Source organism: Vulpes lagopus, chromosome 7 (assembly GCF_018345385.1).
Source record: "Vulpes lagopus strain Blue_001 chromosome 7, ASM1834538v1, whole genome shotgun sequence".
Classification (NCBI taxonomy): domain Eukaryota; kingdom Metazoa; phylum Chordata; class Mammalia; order Carnivora; family Canidae; genus Vulpes; species Vulpes lagopus.
Window position 1 is genome coordinate 129,940,098 of NC_054830.1, and position 15,919 is coordinate 129,956,016.

General features: G+C 50.2%; 1 protein-coding gene across 12 annotated transcripts in view; it reads right to left on the bottom strand.

The window, feature by feature from the left end:
• Positions 1-307: 307 nt before the first annotated feature.
• The window catches only part of RASGEF1C (RasGEF domain family member 1C), an 83,258-nt gene continuing 67,646 nt past the window's right edge, over positions 308-15,919 (bottom strand). For 11 of the 12 annotated variants that reach the window (XM_041764710.1, XM_041764715.1, XM_041764716.1 and 8 more), the window contains 4 exons: positions 12,328-12,423; positions 10,716-10,839; positions 5,454-5,526; positions 4,991-5,248 (listed from right to left, as the gene is read on the bottom strand). In XM_041764710.1, the coding sequence (XP_041620644.1) occupies positions 5,128-5,248; positions 5,454-5,526; positions 10,716-10,839; positions 12,328-12,423 (414 nt within the window). In that variant the 3' untranslated portion in view covers positions 4,991-5,127. The other variant, XM_041764721.1, reaches the window with a different exon arrangement.

A 15,919-nucleotide genomic window follows, 5' to 3' on the forward strand; every position in this document is an offset into this window, starting at 1 on the left:
GCTTTTTGCCCCAGGAAAGGGAGTAATGTAACCATTCATTACTTTTCTGTTATGCAAATACTGTGCTAATCTTGGATTTTTTTCCCCATGAGATAAGTTACAAAAGTAGAGTTAAAAGCTATCAAAGAGATCTTTCTAAAATTGACCTTGTTCCAGTTTAGTCTGGGTCTCCAGAGAAATCAAAGGATAGGAGAGAGATGATATAGATAGATGATAGATAGCTGGATAGATAATAGATAGATAGATGATAGATAGATAGATGATAGATAGCTGGATAGATAATAGATAGATAATAGATAGATAGATAGATTGATGATAGATAGATTTATTATAATGAATTAGCTCCCATGATTACAGAGGCTAAGAAGTCCCAGGATCTGCTGAATGCAAGATCATTGGAGAACCAGTGGTGTATATTCCATTCCAAATGCAGAAGATAGGCAGAGAGAAAATACTCTCTTCCTCCACATTTTGTTCTATTCAGGCCTCCAACTGATTGGACGAGGCCCACCCACGTTGGGGAGGGCAATCTATGCTACTCAGTCTACTGATTCAGGTGGGAATCTCACCCAGAAGCACTTTCACAGACACATTCAGAGTAATGTTTGCCCAAGTATCTCGGTACCTCATGGTGTCGTCAAATTGACACATCAGATTAACCATGACATCCCTCCTTAAAATTCTTCAATACCTGCCCCCCTGTCCTGTTGTCCCAGACCTGCGGTATAAACTCCAATCTCCTTGGTCAGCCCTACGGGACCTCCCACTGTCTGGCCTCTGCTGGTCTATCCTGCCATTGCTCTCTATCCCAGAAATACTGGATTTTTGTTCCCTCCTTTTTGCTGAACTACTGTTCTCTTTGCTTGTCCAGTTGGCCAAGGCCCACTGATCAGTAGTGAGGGTTCCAACTCATGACTCAGGTCTGTTCATTTCCAGTTAACGTTTCCAACTGTCTGGTCCTGTCTGAGGCCCAGGGTGGGGTGCCAGAGGAAGATGGTATCAGGCACCCTGCTCAGCCATGGGCAAGGGCACAGTTTTGGCTGAGAGGTATGCTGTGCATATGTTTCCAGGTCTTCCTATTGATCTGTCTCCTGACCCAGGGCTCCAGGACTCAGTGAAAATGGAGCCATTTTTTTACTGAAGATGCCATGCAGCAGGACATGAACCTCACAGCATGCACGTTGGTGATAAAGGGTGGTGTGATGGGGAATGAGGCCTGCTGTCTTCTGCCGTTGAGCATGAGGCATGGCTTTGCCTGGTGGGGCCCATGGAGGGTAGCTGGAGACAGGCAGGAGGTTTTGTCTTGAGGATGTATGAGACCCTGTAGGGCACTCCTAAAACACCAGGGACCACCCTAGGGCATAGACCTTCCAAAAAAGGAAGGGGCAGGAGTGGAGGAAAGATGTGTGTCACTGTGTCTGTGCTTGCAGGAAGACCAGGTGGCCAGCTGGAGTCCCCTGGCTTCTCCACACCCTCAGAAGCAGAGCTGGGGAGGCTGCTGGATTCTGGTAGGCCCAGATGTCATCCCTGTAAGCTGAGTGTCCCTGGGCAGTGGCTTTGTCCTTCTGAGTCTCTGTTTTGTCACTTGCCAAATGGGATGGTGACAGCTCCTACCCCTTGGGGTTTGTTAGGCTGTGTGTAAAGCTTAACTGGTGGGGGCTTGACACTTGGCACTTGTGATGGAAGCATTTGAGTTTCAAGGTAAAATGGAGCTTCTAGCTGGGGCACTCCCGGACTATGGCTCTTGACGGCGTTACTCACCTTCTTGCCACTTTGGCGCATCAGTGGGTATGTCAGCTGTTGAAAGTTAGAGACTGGGCATTGCTTGGGGGTGCCGATTCCTCAAGAACCTCACATGAGCCTTGCAGTCTTGGGGAAGCAATGGTCCGAGGTCTGATAACTGCCTGAGAGGTCCGAAGCACCGGGGGCTGTACTGGCAGCTATCAATCCCTGAATTGTTGGGGAAAGGGTTGTCGTCTGTGGTGTTCTCTGGGGCAGCCTTTGAGAACCACCTTGGGATCTTCTGGGGTCCTACCTTGGAGGGCTTCTGCAGAGGCCTGGAGGTGGCTAGGTTACTGGGATAAATCTTGGGTCATGATGGAGAAGACCTCACCTCAGGAACTGTTGGGGGGCTGGGCGTGGTGGAGTGTGGTGTTTCCAGTGATTCAGCCATGTGGGGTCATGGGTTTCGGAAAATGAATTGATTTTGAATCTCAGCCCAGGCCCAGGGGTCTCTGAAGCAAACCCCAGTCGGGAATGTCTTCAAGAAAGCACGAGAAGAGATCACAACCATGCCCTTTCCTTGGCCCCCTGCACACAGTGAGGCCACTGGCTGCCCTGGAGCCTCGAGGCCCAGCTGCCAGCCTCGTGGCTGAGCTGGGCACCTTCAAAGGCTAGCTGGAGACCCAAAGCCTGGGCCACGTGTCAGGGGTGATGTCACCTGGCACCAAGCCTGGACTTACAGGCACCGTCTTGGCCACCACCTGTCCTGCTGACACTTGCCCACAGGTGTGGGGTCTGCCCTTTATAGCCCCACAGGCCAGCTCCCTCAGTGGTAAGGGCTGAGGCTGGGACAGCAGGAGGACAAAGAGGCCTCTGCAGGGGAGAGCCATGAGTCCCAGACGTGATGATGGCAGGGCACTACCCCTGAAGGGCTCTGAAGCTGTACCTGGCGAAGGGACCCCATGATCCTCACCTGCCCAGCGCGGTGGGGGGTGGGGTGGTGAGTACTGGCCTCCCCCGCCGTCCTTCCCACACCCACTCTGCGCTGAGCCGCTGCGGAGCTGGTGGGGAGCAGGCATGGAGATGAGGGTGCAGGTCAGGAATCCCTCCCCAGAGGCTGGGCTTCTAACTGGATTGATGAGGTGGGGCACAGCATGGCAGGGAGTGGGAACAGCATGGACAAGTCAGCCTGTGGGTGGTAGGGCCAGCAGTACCCTTTGTGGGCACTGACAAGCTTGAGCGACCTCCCTGTCTCACCGTCAGAGCTGCAACTATGGGCATTGCTCTGCTGTCTCCCGTGTGCCTTCCTCACGCTCACTGCGGCCTGGGGGAGGCTGCTGCCATCTTGGGGCTGGGACAGAGCAGGGACTGAGCCGGGCCTTGGCGATGGGGACGCATGGCTGTGGGGAGGCATATAGGGCTTTGGCTTTGGAGAAAGAGCTGGAACGCTGGGCCAGAGTAGAGTGTCCTATCTCCTTGTGGCTGGGGTAGGAGGTGACATCCTGTGGTGGGAACTGGCTTCTGAGCAAGCCTTCCTGAGCTCCCTCGGCATCAGCCCTGGCCCTGCCATAGTGTGTATCCAAGGCCACCAGCTCCTTCTGTGATGCTTGGCTCCCTGCCTCTGATGCACAGTACCCAGTGTGGCCAGGAGGCAGGGACAGTGCCTGCTGGTGTCTGTAGGAGGTCCTGTCTAGAGCTGCCCCAGGGATGCGAGGGAGCGAGGGGGCCTGTTCGTGGTGGAATAAGGGGAGGAGGTGCTTCTAACCAGCTCCTAGGCCCCAGGGCTCTGGGAGGCCCCAGCAGGAGCTGGATGTGGCATAAGGTGGGGAGAGGGGGGAGCCTGAGCCCAGCTGGAGCCCAGACCCTGCTCCAGCCCCTGCTCCTTCTGCCACTCACCCTCTTGGGGTCTCAGACGGAAAGGGGGTGGGCAGGGTGGGGCAAAGAGCAGATCCTCCTCAACCCTGACATCCTTATGCCTTCTGGGCCTTGCGGAGGTCCTGGGCCCATCAGGCAGAACTCTCTGAGTCAGAGGAGCCTTTCCCTGTTCCTCAGACGGGACCCAAGTTCATGCCACCAGGACAGCCATGTCTGGCACCAAGTGGGGCCCAGGAGCTGGCCAGGGTGGGTCAGCATTCGCCGACACACACACACCCCTCTGCCCAGCAGGCATGACCAGGAGACCGGGTATGTATCGTACTCCCTGCCTTCCTGGCTGGGTGACCTGGTCACATGCTGGGTGGGGGCTCAGCAGCTCCATTTCCCATTTACTTCCTGGCCCAGAAACTTGACTCAGTGTATGAGGTTCTGGGGGTGGGGGGCAAAGGGAGGAGCCTCATGGTGGGCTCATTAGCCCCATCCCACCCCACCTTAATATCAGAGGTGTCTGGCCACATGCAGGGTTGTGGGTGTCCATTTGCCAGGCCCTGTCAGCACAAGAGTACTGGAGTGGAAATGGCCACCATGTCCCTCTCCTGACCTGAGGCCATGACATTCCCAGGCCTGAGCTTGGGAAACTGCCCTGCATCCTAACAGAAGCCGATCCCAGGCCCATAAGTGAAAAGCAGCTTGGATGTAGATATGCAGGGTATATACCACATGTTGAAACCAACTCAGAAATTTACAATGTACTGTACAGGTGGTCATTCTCATGACTCAAATTTGTCCTGTGACCTGTGTCACAGTCGTCACCAGAAAGCTATCCCCTGATACCAGCAGGATCCATAGAGGGGGTGAACTGGGCTGCAGGAACCAGCCCATATTGGGGGGCAGGGTAGGGTCCATCAGAAGAATGGCAGGGGCCGCTGGCGTGGTGCCTGCTTGGAGAGAAGGAGGCTTCCAGGCCACCTGGTGACAGACTGGGTGTCAGCCTCTGTGGCACTCATCGCTCAACGTTCTGGGGTGGTGCCATGTCCTTGCCAAGGATGGACAGATAGATCAGCAATGTGACCCCCAGCATCCTGAAGGCAGAGCCCCTGCAGCATGTGCCCCCCACATGTCAGGAGGCCCTGGGCCTGCTGGGGCTGAAATTTTACGAAAGGTGGAGAAAGCTCTCCTGTGGCATGTGGCTGCTGGGGCGGGCGCCAGGCCATAGGGTCACCGTTTGCAAAACAGTGAGGTACCAACACCTCTATTTTCTGCTGGGCCAGCTGAGGCAGGGCTGTGGAAGGTTTTTGCTGACTTCCTCCCCACCTCCTCCTCTTCCTCCTCCTCCTCTGCCACTTCAGCACTTCTCACGTCTTCCCCAAAATAGAAGATCTGCAGATTTAAATATGTCCAGGGTGGTATTTATATTTCTCTCCAGCATGTCACCTGCTAGGCAGGTGACTCCCACCCCAGAGGGGTTCCACACAACCCTCCTGGCTCAGTCCTCAGAGCCCACTGTTGCGAGTCCACGCCAGCCTCCACTCAGCTGTGTTTACAGGCTGCACAAACAGGAGGTGCTGTCTCACATTCTGGCGTAAAAATACAGACTGGGAGTTCCAGGGCCTGGACGCTCATCTTGACAGTCCATAGGGGCAGCCTCCAGCTGTGGGGGTTGGGAGGCCATTACAGTCCCAGCCTTCCTCCCATCCCAGGCTTGAGTTCTGCCCTCACCCCTAGGAGCTTGGCTCGGCCTGCCCCCTCCCTGTGGACCTGGGTATCTGTGAAGCCCCTGGGCCCTGGCCTGGCCCTAAGCGCCCACCCCTCTCCCCTCAGTCCGTCCCCAGTCCTGTCTTGGCTCATGGACTCACCTTAGAGATTTCCACCTCTCTTTTTCTGTTTGGTTCTCTGGGCTCTCACTTTCATAAGAAGCCAAATAAAGACCTGGTCAGGAAGCAAGGTGAAATTACAGTTATGGTCAGCGATGACAGCCTGCTCCACACTCAGAGTCTGACCTGTTTTTTGTTCTTAAATTAAATTAGCTGTGAGTAGACCCACATGCAGTCGTATGAAGCAATTAAGAAAGAGAGGTTGGTGTGCCCTTTCCCTAGTTTCTCCTGACACAGAGAGAACCACTTGCAAAACTATAGCACAAGATCACCAGCAGGATATTGACATTGACACAGTCGGGACACGGAACATCCTCGTCACTGCCTCATGCTGCCCTGGCAAGGGGGCACTATTCCTAGCCCCTGGCCACCACTAATAGGTTCCCCGTGTGCAGATTCTGTCATTCCGAGAGCGCGATATAAATGGAATCAGTACACAACATTTGGGATGGGCTCTTTTCACTCAGAGTAATCCTCCAGAGGTCACTGAAGCTGTAGTGTGTGTCCATACTTCATCCTTTTTCTTGCTGTAGAGTGTTCCATGGTGTGGATATACCATAGTGCAGTTAGCCACTCACCCATTCAAGGACATCTGTGTTGTTTCCAGTGTCCAGCTAGAACAAATTAAGCTTCCATAAACATTGGAGCACAGGTTTTCATGTGAACACAAGGATTCGTTTCTCTGGGATAAAGAAATGCCTGAGAGTGCAATTGCTGAGTCAGATAGCAGTTGCATATTTAGTTTTACAAGAAAGTCTAACTAGTTCTACAACCTAAAGATTTTCTGTTGCTTTTATTCTTCCTGAAAGTTGTACAGTTTTACATTTTACATTTGGGTCTATGATTAATTTTGGGTTAATTTTTTGTAGGAGGTGTATGGCTGAGGTTGAGGCTCACTCTTGGCTTACGGATGTTCAAATGCCCCAGCATCATTTATCACAAGATTTATGCTTAACTCTGTTGTCAACCTTTGGGCATATCTGCGTGGGTCTATTCTTGGGTTCTCTGTCCTTGCTATGTGAGTCTTCCAACTCATGAACATCATGTCTCCATTTTTTTTAGATCTTTGATTTCTGTCTTTACCATTGTGTAGCTTTTGGCATACAAACCTTGAACATGCTTTGTTAGATTTATACTTATGTATTTCATGTATTTGAGTGATTATATTGAGTGATGGGATTGTATTTTAATTTCAGTGTCACATATTCAATGTTAGCACATAGAAATACAATAGATTTTTGCATCTTTATTTTGTATTCTTCAACTTGTGCCGAACCCACTTAGTTCTAGGAGTTTTGCAGATGCTTTGGGATTTTTTACATTTTCTGCAAATAGGGACAGTACTAATTCTTCCTTTCTGATCTGTCTTTATTTTCTTTTCTTGCCTTATTGCATGGACTAGAACTCTATTACTACCCTGAATAAAAGTGGGGAGAGTAGATATCCTTGCCTTGTTACTGGTCTTTCACCATTAAATATGATGTTAGAGGAAAGATTTTTGTAGATGTAATTTTTCAAGTTGATAAATTCCCCTCTATTCTTATTTTTCTGGGAGTTTTCCCCATGTATAAGTGTTGAAATTTGTCAAAGCTTTTCCTATATCAGTTGATAGACTCGAGTGATTTTTCTCCTTTAACCCGTTAATATGGTGGATCACACTGATTTTCAAATATTGAACTGCTTTGTATCTCTGGAATAAACTCATTTGATAATGGTACGTAAAGAAAGATTTTATTTATTTATTTGAGAGAGAGAGTACAGGAGTGGAGCGGGGGAGGGAGGGCAGAAAAAGAGGGAGAAACACACTCCTCACTAAGCAGGGAGCCTGAAATCATGACCTGAGCTGAAGGCAGACGCTTAACTGGCTGAGCTATCCAGGAGCCCCTATTTTTTGGTATTGCCAAATTCTATTTGCTAAATTTTGTTAAGGAATTTTTGCATCTATATTCATAAGGGATCTTTGTTGTTACCCCCCACCTTTTTTTTACTTACTATCTTTGGTTTTGGTATTAGGGTAATAATGACTTAATACAATGAATTGGGAAGGCCCCTCCTCTTCTATTTTTTTTGAAAAAGATCATGCAGAATCAGTATTAAGTCTTACTTAAATGTTTAATAGAATTCTCTAGTGTAACCATCTGAAGTCAGAGATTTCATTTTTGGGGTGTTTTAGAATTACAAATGTGATTTCCTTAATGGTCATAAGGCAATTCAAATAATCTACTTTGTGTTGAATTTGTGGTAGTTTTTGTTTTTTTAAGGAATTGGTCCATTTCATTCAACTTGTTAAATTAATGTGTATAGAGTTGTTCATGCTATTTTCTTATTAGCCTTCCAATTTTGCAGAGTCTGTAATGATATCCTTCATTTCAGTCTTGATATTACGTATTTCTGTCTTCTCTTTTTCCTTGTCGAGTTCTTTGTTGTAGAATGGCAGTGTTATAGTTCTTTTCAGAGAATCAGCTTCCTGTGGGCTACCTGAACAGTTTTTAGAATTCCCTTTTGATTTATCTGTAGTAAATTCCCGAAGGATATTTTCACTGAATATAGAATTCTGGGTTGGCAGTTATTTTCTTGCAGCACTTGAAAAATATGCCACTGCCTCTGGCCACCATAGTTTCTGATGAGAAATCTGTCATCCAAATCATTTTGCTCCTATAGGTAAAGTATCATTTCTCTCTCGGTGATTTCAAAATTTGTTTCTTTTTCTTTGGTTTTCAGAAATTTGACTATGATGTATCTTGGTGTGGGTTTCTTTGAATTTATCCTCTTTGGTGTTTACTCAGCTACTTGAATCTGTAGGCATATCTTTTCCAAATCTGGGAACTTTCCTGCCGTTACTTCTTAGATGATTTTTTTTCAACTCTGCCTGTTTTCTCCCCTTCCTTCTCAGACTCTGATGACAAGACTGTTAGATCTTTTGTTGTAGTCCAACAGGTCCCTGAGGCTCTGTTGTTTAGATCCTATAATTTCTATTCTTCTGTCTTCGAGTTCATCAATTCTTTCCTTTGCCCTCTTTGTTCTGATGTTGAGCGCATCTACTCAGTTTTCTATTTCAGTTATGTATTTTTCAGTCTTATAATTTCCATTTGGTTCTTCTTTATACCTTCTGTTTCTTTACTGATACTTCTTATATTATCATTTGTTTCAGGAAGCCTCAAGGCTGACTTGATTGCTAGGTGGGTCCTGCCAGGGGGAGCCTGGAGCTGAGGTAGGACAGGATTTCTGTCAGAGGCTGTGACAGACCAGTTTGGGCTCAACACAGCTTAGGTCTCTTGCTTTCTCCACTTTTTTCAGGGTAGGAGGGAGAGGAGGAAAAAAGGGTCACTGTAAGATGCTCCTTTCTAAGTATACTTCAGAAAGGCCAGGGTTTTATTTGTATGTTCATAGCCAGATCACTGCTTTGCACACAGCGGGCTCTCTAGAGATACTGTTTGCTGAAAGAGTGAATGAAATGCCCTATCTCACTCCTCTCCCTGACTCAGACCCGACCTCCACCCCTCTTCTAATATGGCTTTGACACATTTTATTGCCCAACTTCTATTGGCTAATGACAGCAATCATCCCAGTGACTAGTGTTGTAGGTTGAATGATGGTCCTCAGAGATATCCAGATCCTAATCCTTGGGACATGTGACTATTACCTGGACATTACCTTCCATGGCCAAAAGGGACCCTGCAGGTGGGATTAAGGATCTAGAATTGGGGAATTATCTGGGATTATCCAGCAGGGCCCTAAATCCCACTGCAAGTGTCCTTCTAAGAGGGAGACAGAGGGAGGCTTGACCACAGGAGAGAGAAGACGATGTGATGGTGGAAGTAGAGGATGGAATGATGTGCTTTGAAGGTGGAGGAAGGAGTGATGAGCCAAGGCATATGGGCAGGTGGCCACCAGAGGTCATAACAGGCCAGGAAACAACCCTCCCCTCAGAGCCTTCAGAAATAACCAGCTCTGCTGACACCTTGGTTTTAGCCCAGTGGAACGGATTTTGGACTGTAACCTCCATAAGTGTAAGAGGATAAATTACTATTGTTTTGAGCCACCATGTTTGTGGTGATTTGTTATAGGCCCAATAGGAAACTAACACAACTAGTATCAGTCAACACTCAATTGAGTGTTGTCCTATAGGATTTGCCTGTGCCAACTCAAGTAATTTTCACCGTGGCTTAGGAAGTAGGTCCTCTCATTGCCCCACTTTATAGATGCACCAGATGAGGTTTAGAGAGGGTGAGGCACCTATTCAGGGTCACACAGCTTGCTGGGGTGGAAGTAGCCCAGGCTGGTTTATCCATCAAGCTGCTGTGCTCCCAGTTACAGATGAGACCCCCTCCAAAAAGTTACTTGCTCCAAAACATAAACAATAAAATGGCAAACTTGAAAGTATTAACAATTAAAAGCAAAATCATGAAAATAATCCTTCCCCTAAGTTTTTGTTTTTGGCAGAAAATGTTCTCCTGAGCATGAGTGGGGATTCCCTTTGTAAAATGCCTGCTGTAATGAGGAGGCAGGCCTCCTTTGTGCTGAGCAGGGACCTCCCAGGGTGGGTGGAGGGTCTTGGATCCAGAAGGCAGCTAGCCATGGGGCCTACCCTGGGATGATGGACTTAGGCCCAGATGACCACTTGCTTCCAGTACTTTCTCTTCCTGAAGGGCTCCTGGGGTATGCTTGCTTAACAAGTTCACAAGCAAATGTGTCACATTTGACAAATGATCAGATGGGAATGCTGATTTATTGAAAGGACAGACATTAATGGCACTCTGGAGAAAAGATACCTCATTTCATTATACATATGCATACACACACACACACACACACACACATACACACACACCTGCACACATACCCAGCTGTACAAAGATCCACAGTGAGCCCAGGGCTCCATCTTCCTTATGTGAGCACTGGGAGGATAGTTCTTATCAACATGCCAGCTTCACCAATGAGGAAGGTGGGTCAGAAATATGGTTTAGATTTATGAGGCCCAATAGCATCTACGCTATGTCCGAGGGGAAACCTGGCCCTTGGGACCCTTGAGGTCCCAGAGTGCAGCTCCTTGGGCCCTATCCTATGCTCTGGGGGTGGCAACCATCCAGCCTGGGGATGCAGCCTTCTCTGCTCCCTCTCAGATCAAGTAAACACAGGCCTGATGCATCTTGCTCAGAGCAGGAGCCCCAAATGGAGCTATGACTAAGAAACCACCCAAGAGTCCCAGAGCTGGGGGTGACAGAGGCCATGGGACCACCTTACCATCCTCGCTGAAGATGGGAGCGGTGTGCAGGTAGTGAGTGATGCTGGGATCTTGCTCAAAGGGACACTCTACTTGTTTCCATGTGATGAACTCTCCAACCTGCTTGGCCAGCTCCAGAAATTTCTGCCAGGGTCATAGAGACACAAAATGGGAGCCCCTCAGTGCCTGGAGATCAGCCCCACTCATCTGTCCCACAGAGACCCCTCTGGGGAGGGCAGGGCTAGCACCAAGCAGTAAATGACAGACTCCTCCATTGGGAATGTTGGGTGTTTGCCACATCTCTTCAGTCTCTCTGAGGAATCTGGGGAGAGGGCTAGGTGATCAGCAGGCAGTACATCCAGCTACATGGGAACATTAATTTCTTTCTATGTATTTTTGTGATTATCCCTACAAGTTTGTTTATTTAGAGAATGATGCAAAGAAATTTAAATAAATATATTGAAGGAAGATTTAAGCAAATAATATACTTAAGGAAGATTTAAGTAGAATTTTATTTAAGTAAAATTTAAGTAAATGTATTTAAATAAAAAAAAACTGTGCTAATTTAAAAAAGGATTTTATTTAAAATAAATAGCACAAAGTCATGAGTGGGTGGGAACTATACTGTATGGCATCGTCTGATCAGTCCTGGTGGCTGGCTCCAGCCCCTACTGCCCGTGCCCAAATCTGTGTCCACATGAGCACCATGCAGCCTTGCATTTCATGTCCTGGTCTTGGTTCTGAAGACCCATGCCAGGAGGCCCCCATGCAGGGCTTCCCACACCTAGTGTGTGTAGGCTTTCCTGGAGAGTATGATCCCAGGCTGTCTCATGAAAGCCCAGCCTCTTCCATGTCACCTCCAGTCCAGACTTTCCTGGGGATGCAGCACCCAGTCATCTGCTGGACTGCATGTCCCCTGCTACGTAGGCCCTCAGGGGTAGCCAGGCCTGCAAGTGGCATGTGAAGTCTGCTGCGGGGGTTGGGGGTGGGACTGCAACTGTGTGAGGCCCCACAGCACAGGCAGCTTCAGGTCAAAGGGCCCAGATGTTGGGTGGGGACACCTGCTGGGCCTGGTGTGCACCCGTAGTTGAAGCCCCGTTTTATAGAGGGAGACACTGAGGCCCAGACAGAGCAAGGGGCCAGCCCAGAACTGACTGCCCCGTGGTGGTGCTGGAGGCTGGGTGGAGCCAGCACCAGGGCAGGCCAGCCTTCCCAAAGGAAAAGAGCCTCCTCCTTCCACTGCTGTACAGCACGCTTTGACTGCCTGACCCAGTGACCAGTGCTCTCAGGGCTCCCAGGCCCAGAGCTGAGCCCACCAGCCACTCTAAGATGTGTGTGCTGGGTGGTCCCATGAGGTGGGGTCAGCCTTACTTTGCTTCTAAAGAGCCAGGGGACCACAGTGCTGGGACCGAGGAATGTCTAGCCCACTGAGCATGGGCCTTCCTCTGTCTGGGAGGTCATGGAGGGCTTCCTGGAGGAGGGGACACTTGAGCTGAAGGCAGCGCGTGTCTTCAGAGGGAGTAGAAATCTTTCGTTCCCTCCGCCCACTCTGTCTGAACACCTTCTCCTGTGCGCAGCGCCCCTCTGTCTCTGCCCTGGGACCCTGACACATCCGGGGCCCCCGCACCCTACCTCAAAGTTGACATGTCCGTTTGGCAGGCGGTTGGCGCAGCCCTCGTTCAGGAAGTAGATGTCTTTGATGAGCAGGCTGAAGAAGGGAATGACAATCTAGGGGGAGGAGGGCCGGTTAGCCTTGGGTCAGTAGGAGGTTCAGGCCCTTGACCCTGGGCCCAGACTGTTTCCTCCTGGGCCCCGAGTGCAGACTGAGCGCATGATGTATATGGTGCCATTCTCCCTGGGGCTGAATGAAAGACGCACGGTCCCAGCGTGCCTTGGACATTTCCCCCACTGCCCGCTGGGCAAGGCTATGGCAGTTTGTGCCAGGGATCCACAGACTTGGGCCTCTTGGCTCAAGCACACCGGTGGGAGCACAGGTGCATGCTGAGCCCGCCACTAACTACATACGGAATGTGAATCGCTTCTTGCAAACTTTTCTGGCCTACCTTTAAAAAAATGTATTTATAAGGATTTGTCATTTTGTGCCTTTCTGGATGCTAAAGATCCAGGCCTGCTGCATTGTGGTGCCCTGCTCTGGTGCCTGAGGGGTCTGACTTTTGAGCTCAGAGGGAGGAAGGCAGGGGCTCTGTGCATCACTGTGGGATGCCTGTTCTGCACGAGCCAACTGGCGGCCCTAGAGAGGGCACACCTGCTGCTGGAAGCTCAGATGAGCCTCAGGGAGCCAGCTGGCTGCACGCTGCTGCCGTGGGTTTACTGTGCCTCCCAAAAACCTATGTTTGAGTCCTCAATGCCATGCCTGTGAAGGGACCTTAGGTGGAAATGGTCCTGGCAGATGGGATTGAGCTAAGATGAAGTCACACTGGGCATCATGAGCTCTACTGTGGTGGCCAAGGTTCTTGAGAAAGGAGGACAATTTAGGCACACATGAAGGCAGAGGATTGGCCACTGGCCAAGGAATACTGGGACCACCAGAAGCTAGAAGAGGAAAGGAAGGATCTACTTTGAAGGGAGCATGGCCCTGAAAACCCTGATTTTGGCATCTGACCTCCAGAACTGGGAGGGAATACATTTCTGTTGTTCCAAGCCACCCAGGTTGCATACTTTGTACGCCAGCCCCACAGACTAACACATCTGTGGCACCCTTGGGACCAGGTGCCGGGCCCTGACATTTCGGCTCTCCCCATCCCCCATCCAACTTGACAAGGGCTTTGAGGTGAGGACCTGGGCATGACCACATGGCACAGTACAGAGGCATGGATGGCCCATCAGGGCAGGGCAGGGCAGGTGGGGAACCAAGGTCCCCAGAGTGGCAGGGCCTGGTCACCCTGCGAGTGAACACTGGGGCCAGGACTGGAGCCAGATTTAGCAGGGAGACCAGCTGCCTGGTTTGTCCAGGACTGAGGGGGTCCCTGGGATGCAGTTCCAGTGCTCAAACTGGAGTAGTCCCAGGGAAACTGGGACAGACTGGTCCTCTTAGATCTGTCAATTCTGCAGACATTTGCCAGGGCTTCTCCATGCCAGGTGCTGGGGAAAAGGAGGCACATCAGGCCCATCCAGTGTAGCAGGAGAAGGTCACAGAAACCCCACCTACAGAATGAGCCCTGTGCAAAGTCTTGGCCACCTAAAGAGTCCCCCCACACACACCCTCATCACAGGGGCATTGGTGGTGGGTCTGAGTGCTTTACTGTGCCAAACCACACACATTCTCGAGGATCAAGTTTCATTCTCAGCAAGTTCTGGGAAGCAGAGCTCTATTACCCTGCCTGACAGACAAGAAGCCAAGACCCAGAGAGGTTAAGTAAGTCACACGAGCTCACAGAGCAGTAAGTAGCAGGGGCAGGAATAGGACCAGATGGCTTGGCTCCAGAGCCCCTGTCCTGCCTGTTTCCTCACTGTGCCTGGAGGGAGGGTGGTCTCCCTGCATCTCCCTGACCTGCCCTGGAAGAAAGCACAGAATGCCATGATCTCTTGGCCTCAAAATTTCAGCAGGGGTATCTGGAAACTGTGAGAGCATCTGCAAGCTTGCTTGCTTGCTTGCTTGCTGCTTGCTTCCTTCCACCCACGCATGCATCCATCCTCCAGTCTCCCATACATTTATGAAACACCTTCTATGAGCCCAGCTGATAGTCCACATCTCTTTGGAAGTTAGAGGAGGATGCAGTGAAATGAAATGCACAGCTCTGTAAATCATCCACCTCTAGCCACAGACCTAAACTATGGCATCCCTGTACCCCAGAGCTGGAAGGGGGCTCAGCGTGCAGGAACAGGACATCCCAGTCTGCCCCACAGACACTGCCTGGCACAGATGGAAGAAAAACTAGTGTCATAGCTGACATCTCAGACCAAGGCTGCAGCCAGCTCCTCCACTCCACAGTTCAACCCCTGGGCCATAGGCCAGTAGCTCTGTGACTGGCACACACACCTGTACTCTGGGAATGGTAGGCAGCCTGGTGGTGTGCTGGAGGGGCTAAAGCCTGATTCCCGGCTCTGCTGCCTACTTGCTGTGTGATTGGACAAGTGAGATATCTTCTCTGAGACTCAATCTGTGAAATGGCACTGCTAGACTCCACCCTGTAAGTCGTCATCAGAATTAAATGCAGGGAGGTGTGTGTGGGGGGAAACAGAGTCAAGTGGCTCTCAGGTGGTAGGTGCTCAGTAAAGCAAGGTCTCTTTCCCTGCTGCTCTGGTTTCCTAGCTTCCTGGCTCCTGAGGGACAGGCTCACCTGTCCTGGATTTTGAGGTCTTGCCTTACTGAATGCTGCTCCCCAGCATCAACCCTCCTCAGAGCCAGAGTTGCTGAAAGGCTCACAGCCTGACCAGGACAGGCCAGTTGGATGAGATGTGGCCATCCATGTGGCCAGGGTGTGTGTACAACACCCCTGCTGGGAGAGGGGTGTAGGGCTGGAAGGTGTTCCCGGGGGCACAAGGATGCATTCTTGGCCTGCTTCCCAAGCCTAACCACTGGTACCCATCCTATCCAATTCCAGAATGACTTTCAATTTCAAGAGGAGCAGCTTGTTCCGGTACCCCTCAAGCTGGAAACAGAGCTGCACAAATCATGGCAGAGACCTAATTCCAATACTCCTGCCAAGAGATCAGGCAGGAAAGGCACAGCAAGCCCTGGCGTTTCCTTTCTATGGAGATGACAACTATAATCATCAGGCTGGTACCAGGTCTTAAGCCAGAGGCTCACTGCAACCAAGGCCCAGTTTCCTGTGTGGAGGCCACCAGAAGAATTTGGGAGACAAATAAAATTGATTAGAGTCAGCGAAGCCCCCTTCTCCTCCCCACCACATGCAAATATTTAAGAGCAGAACCTGTGAAAAGGCAGTTTTAATGAGTGAGAAGTTTGGTCCACTCTTTGCCATACATGTGAATGTGATCTGAGGCTACATCAATGAAGGTATTGCATTTAGAATGAGAAGGTGTAAGTCCCTATATATTGGAAACAATTTGATCTGAAACAGAGGGACCCTGACAAGTGAAACTGTTCAGGAACCAAAGAGATCCAAGTGCGGAGGGGATTGGAGACTGGAGTACAGTGGGGCAGGCCTGGGCTGTTGGCTTTAGAGGGAAGAGGGGGCCTGGGGGTGCTTAAGGACTGGTGGGTAGAAGAGGGAGCAGCCAGGGGGTGCCTGAGTGGCTC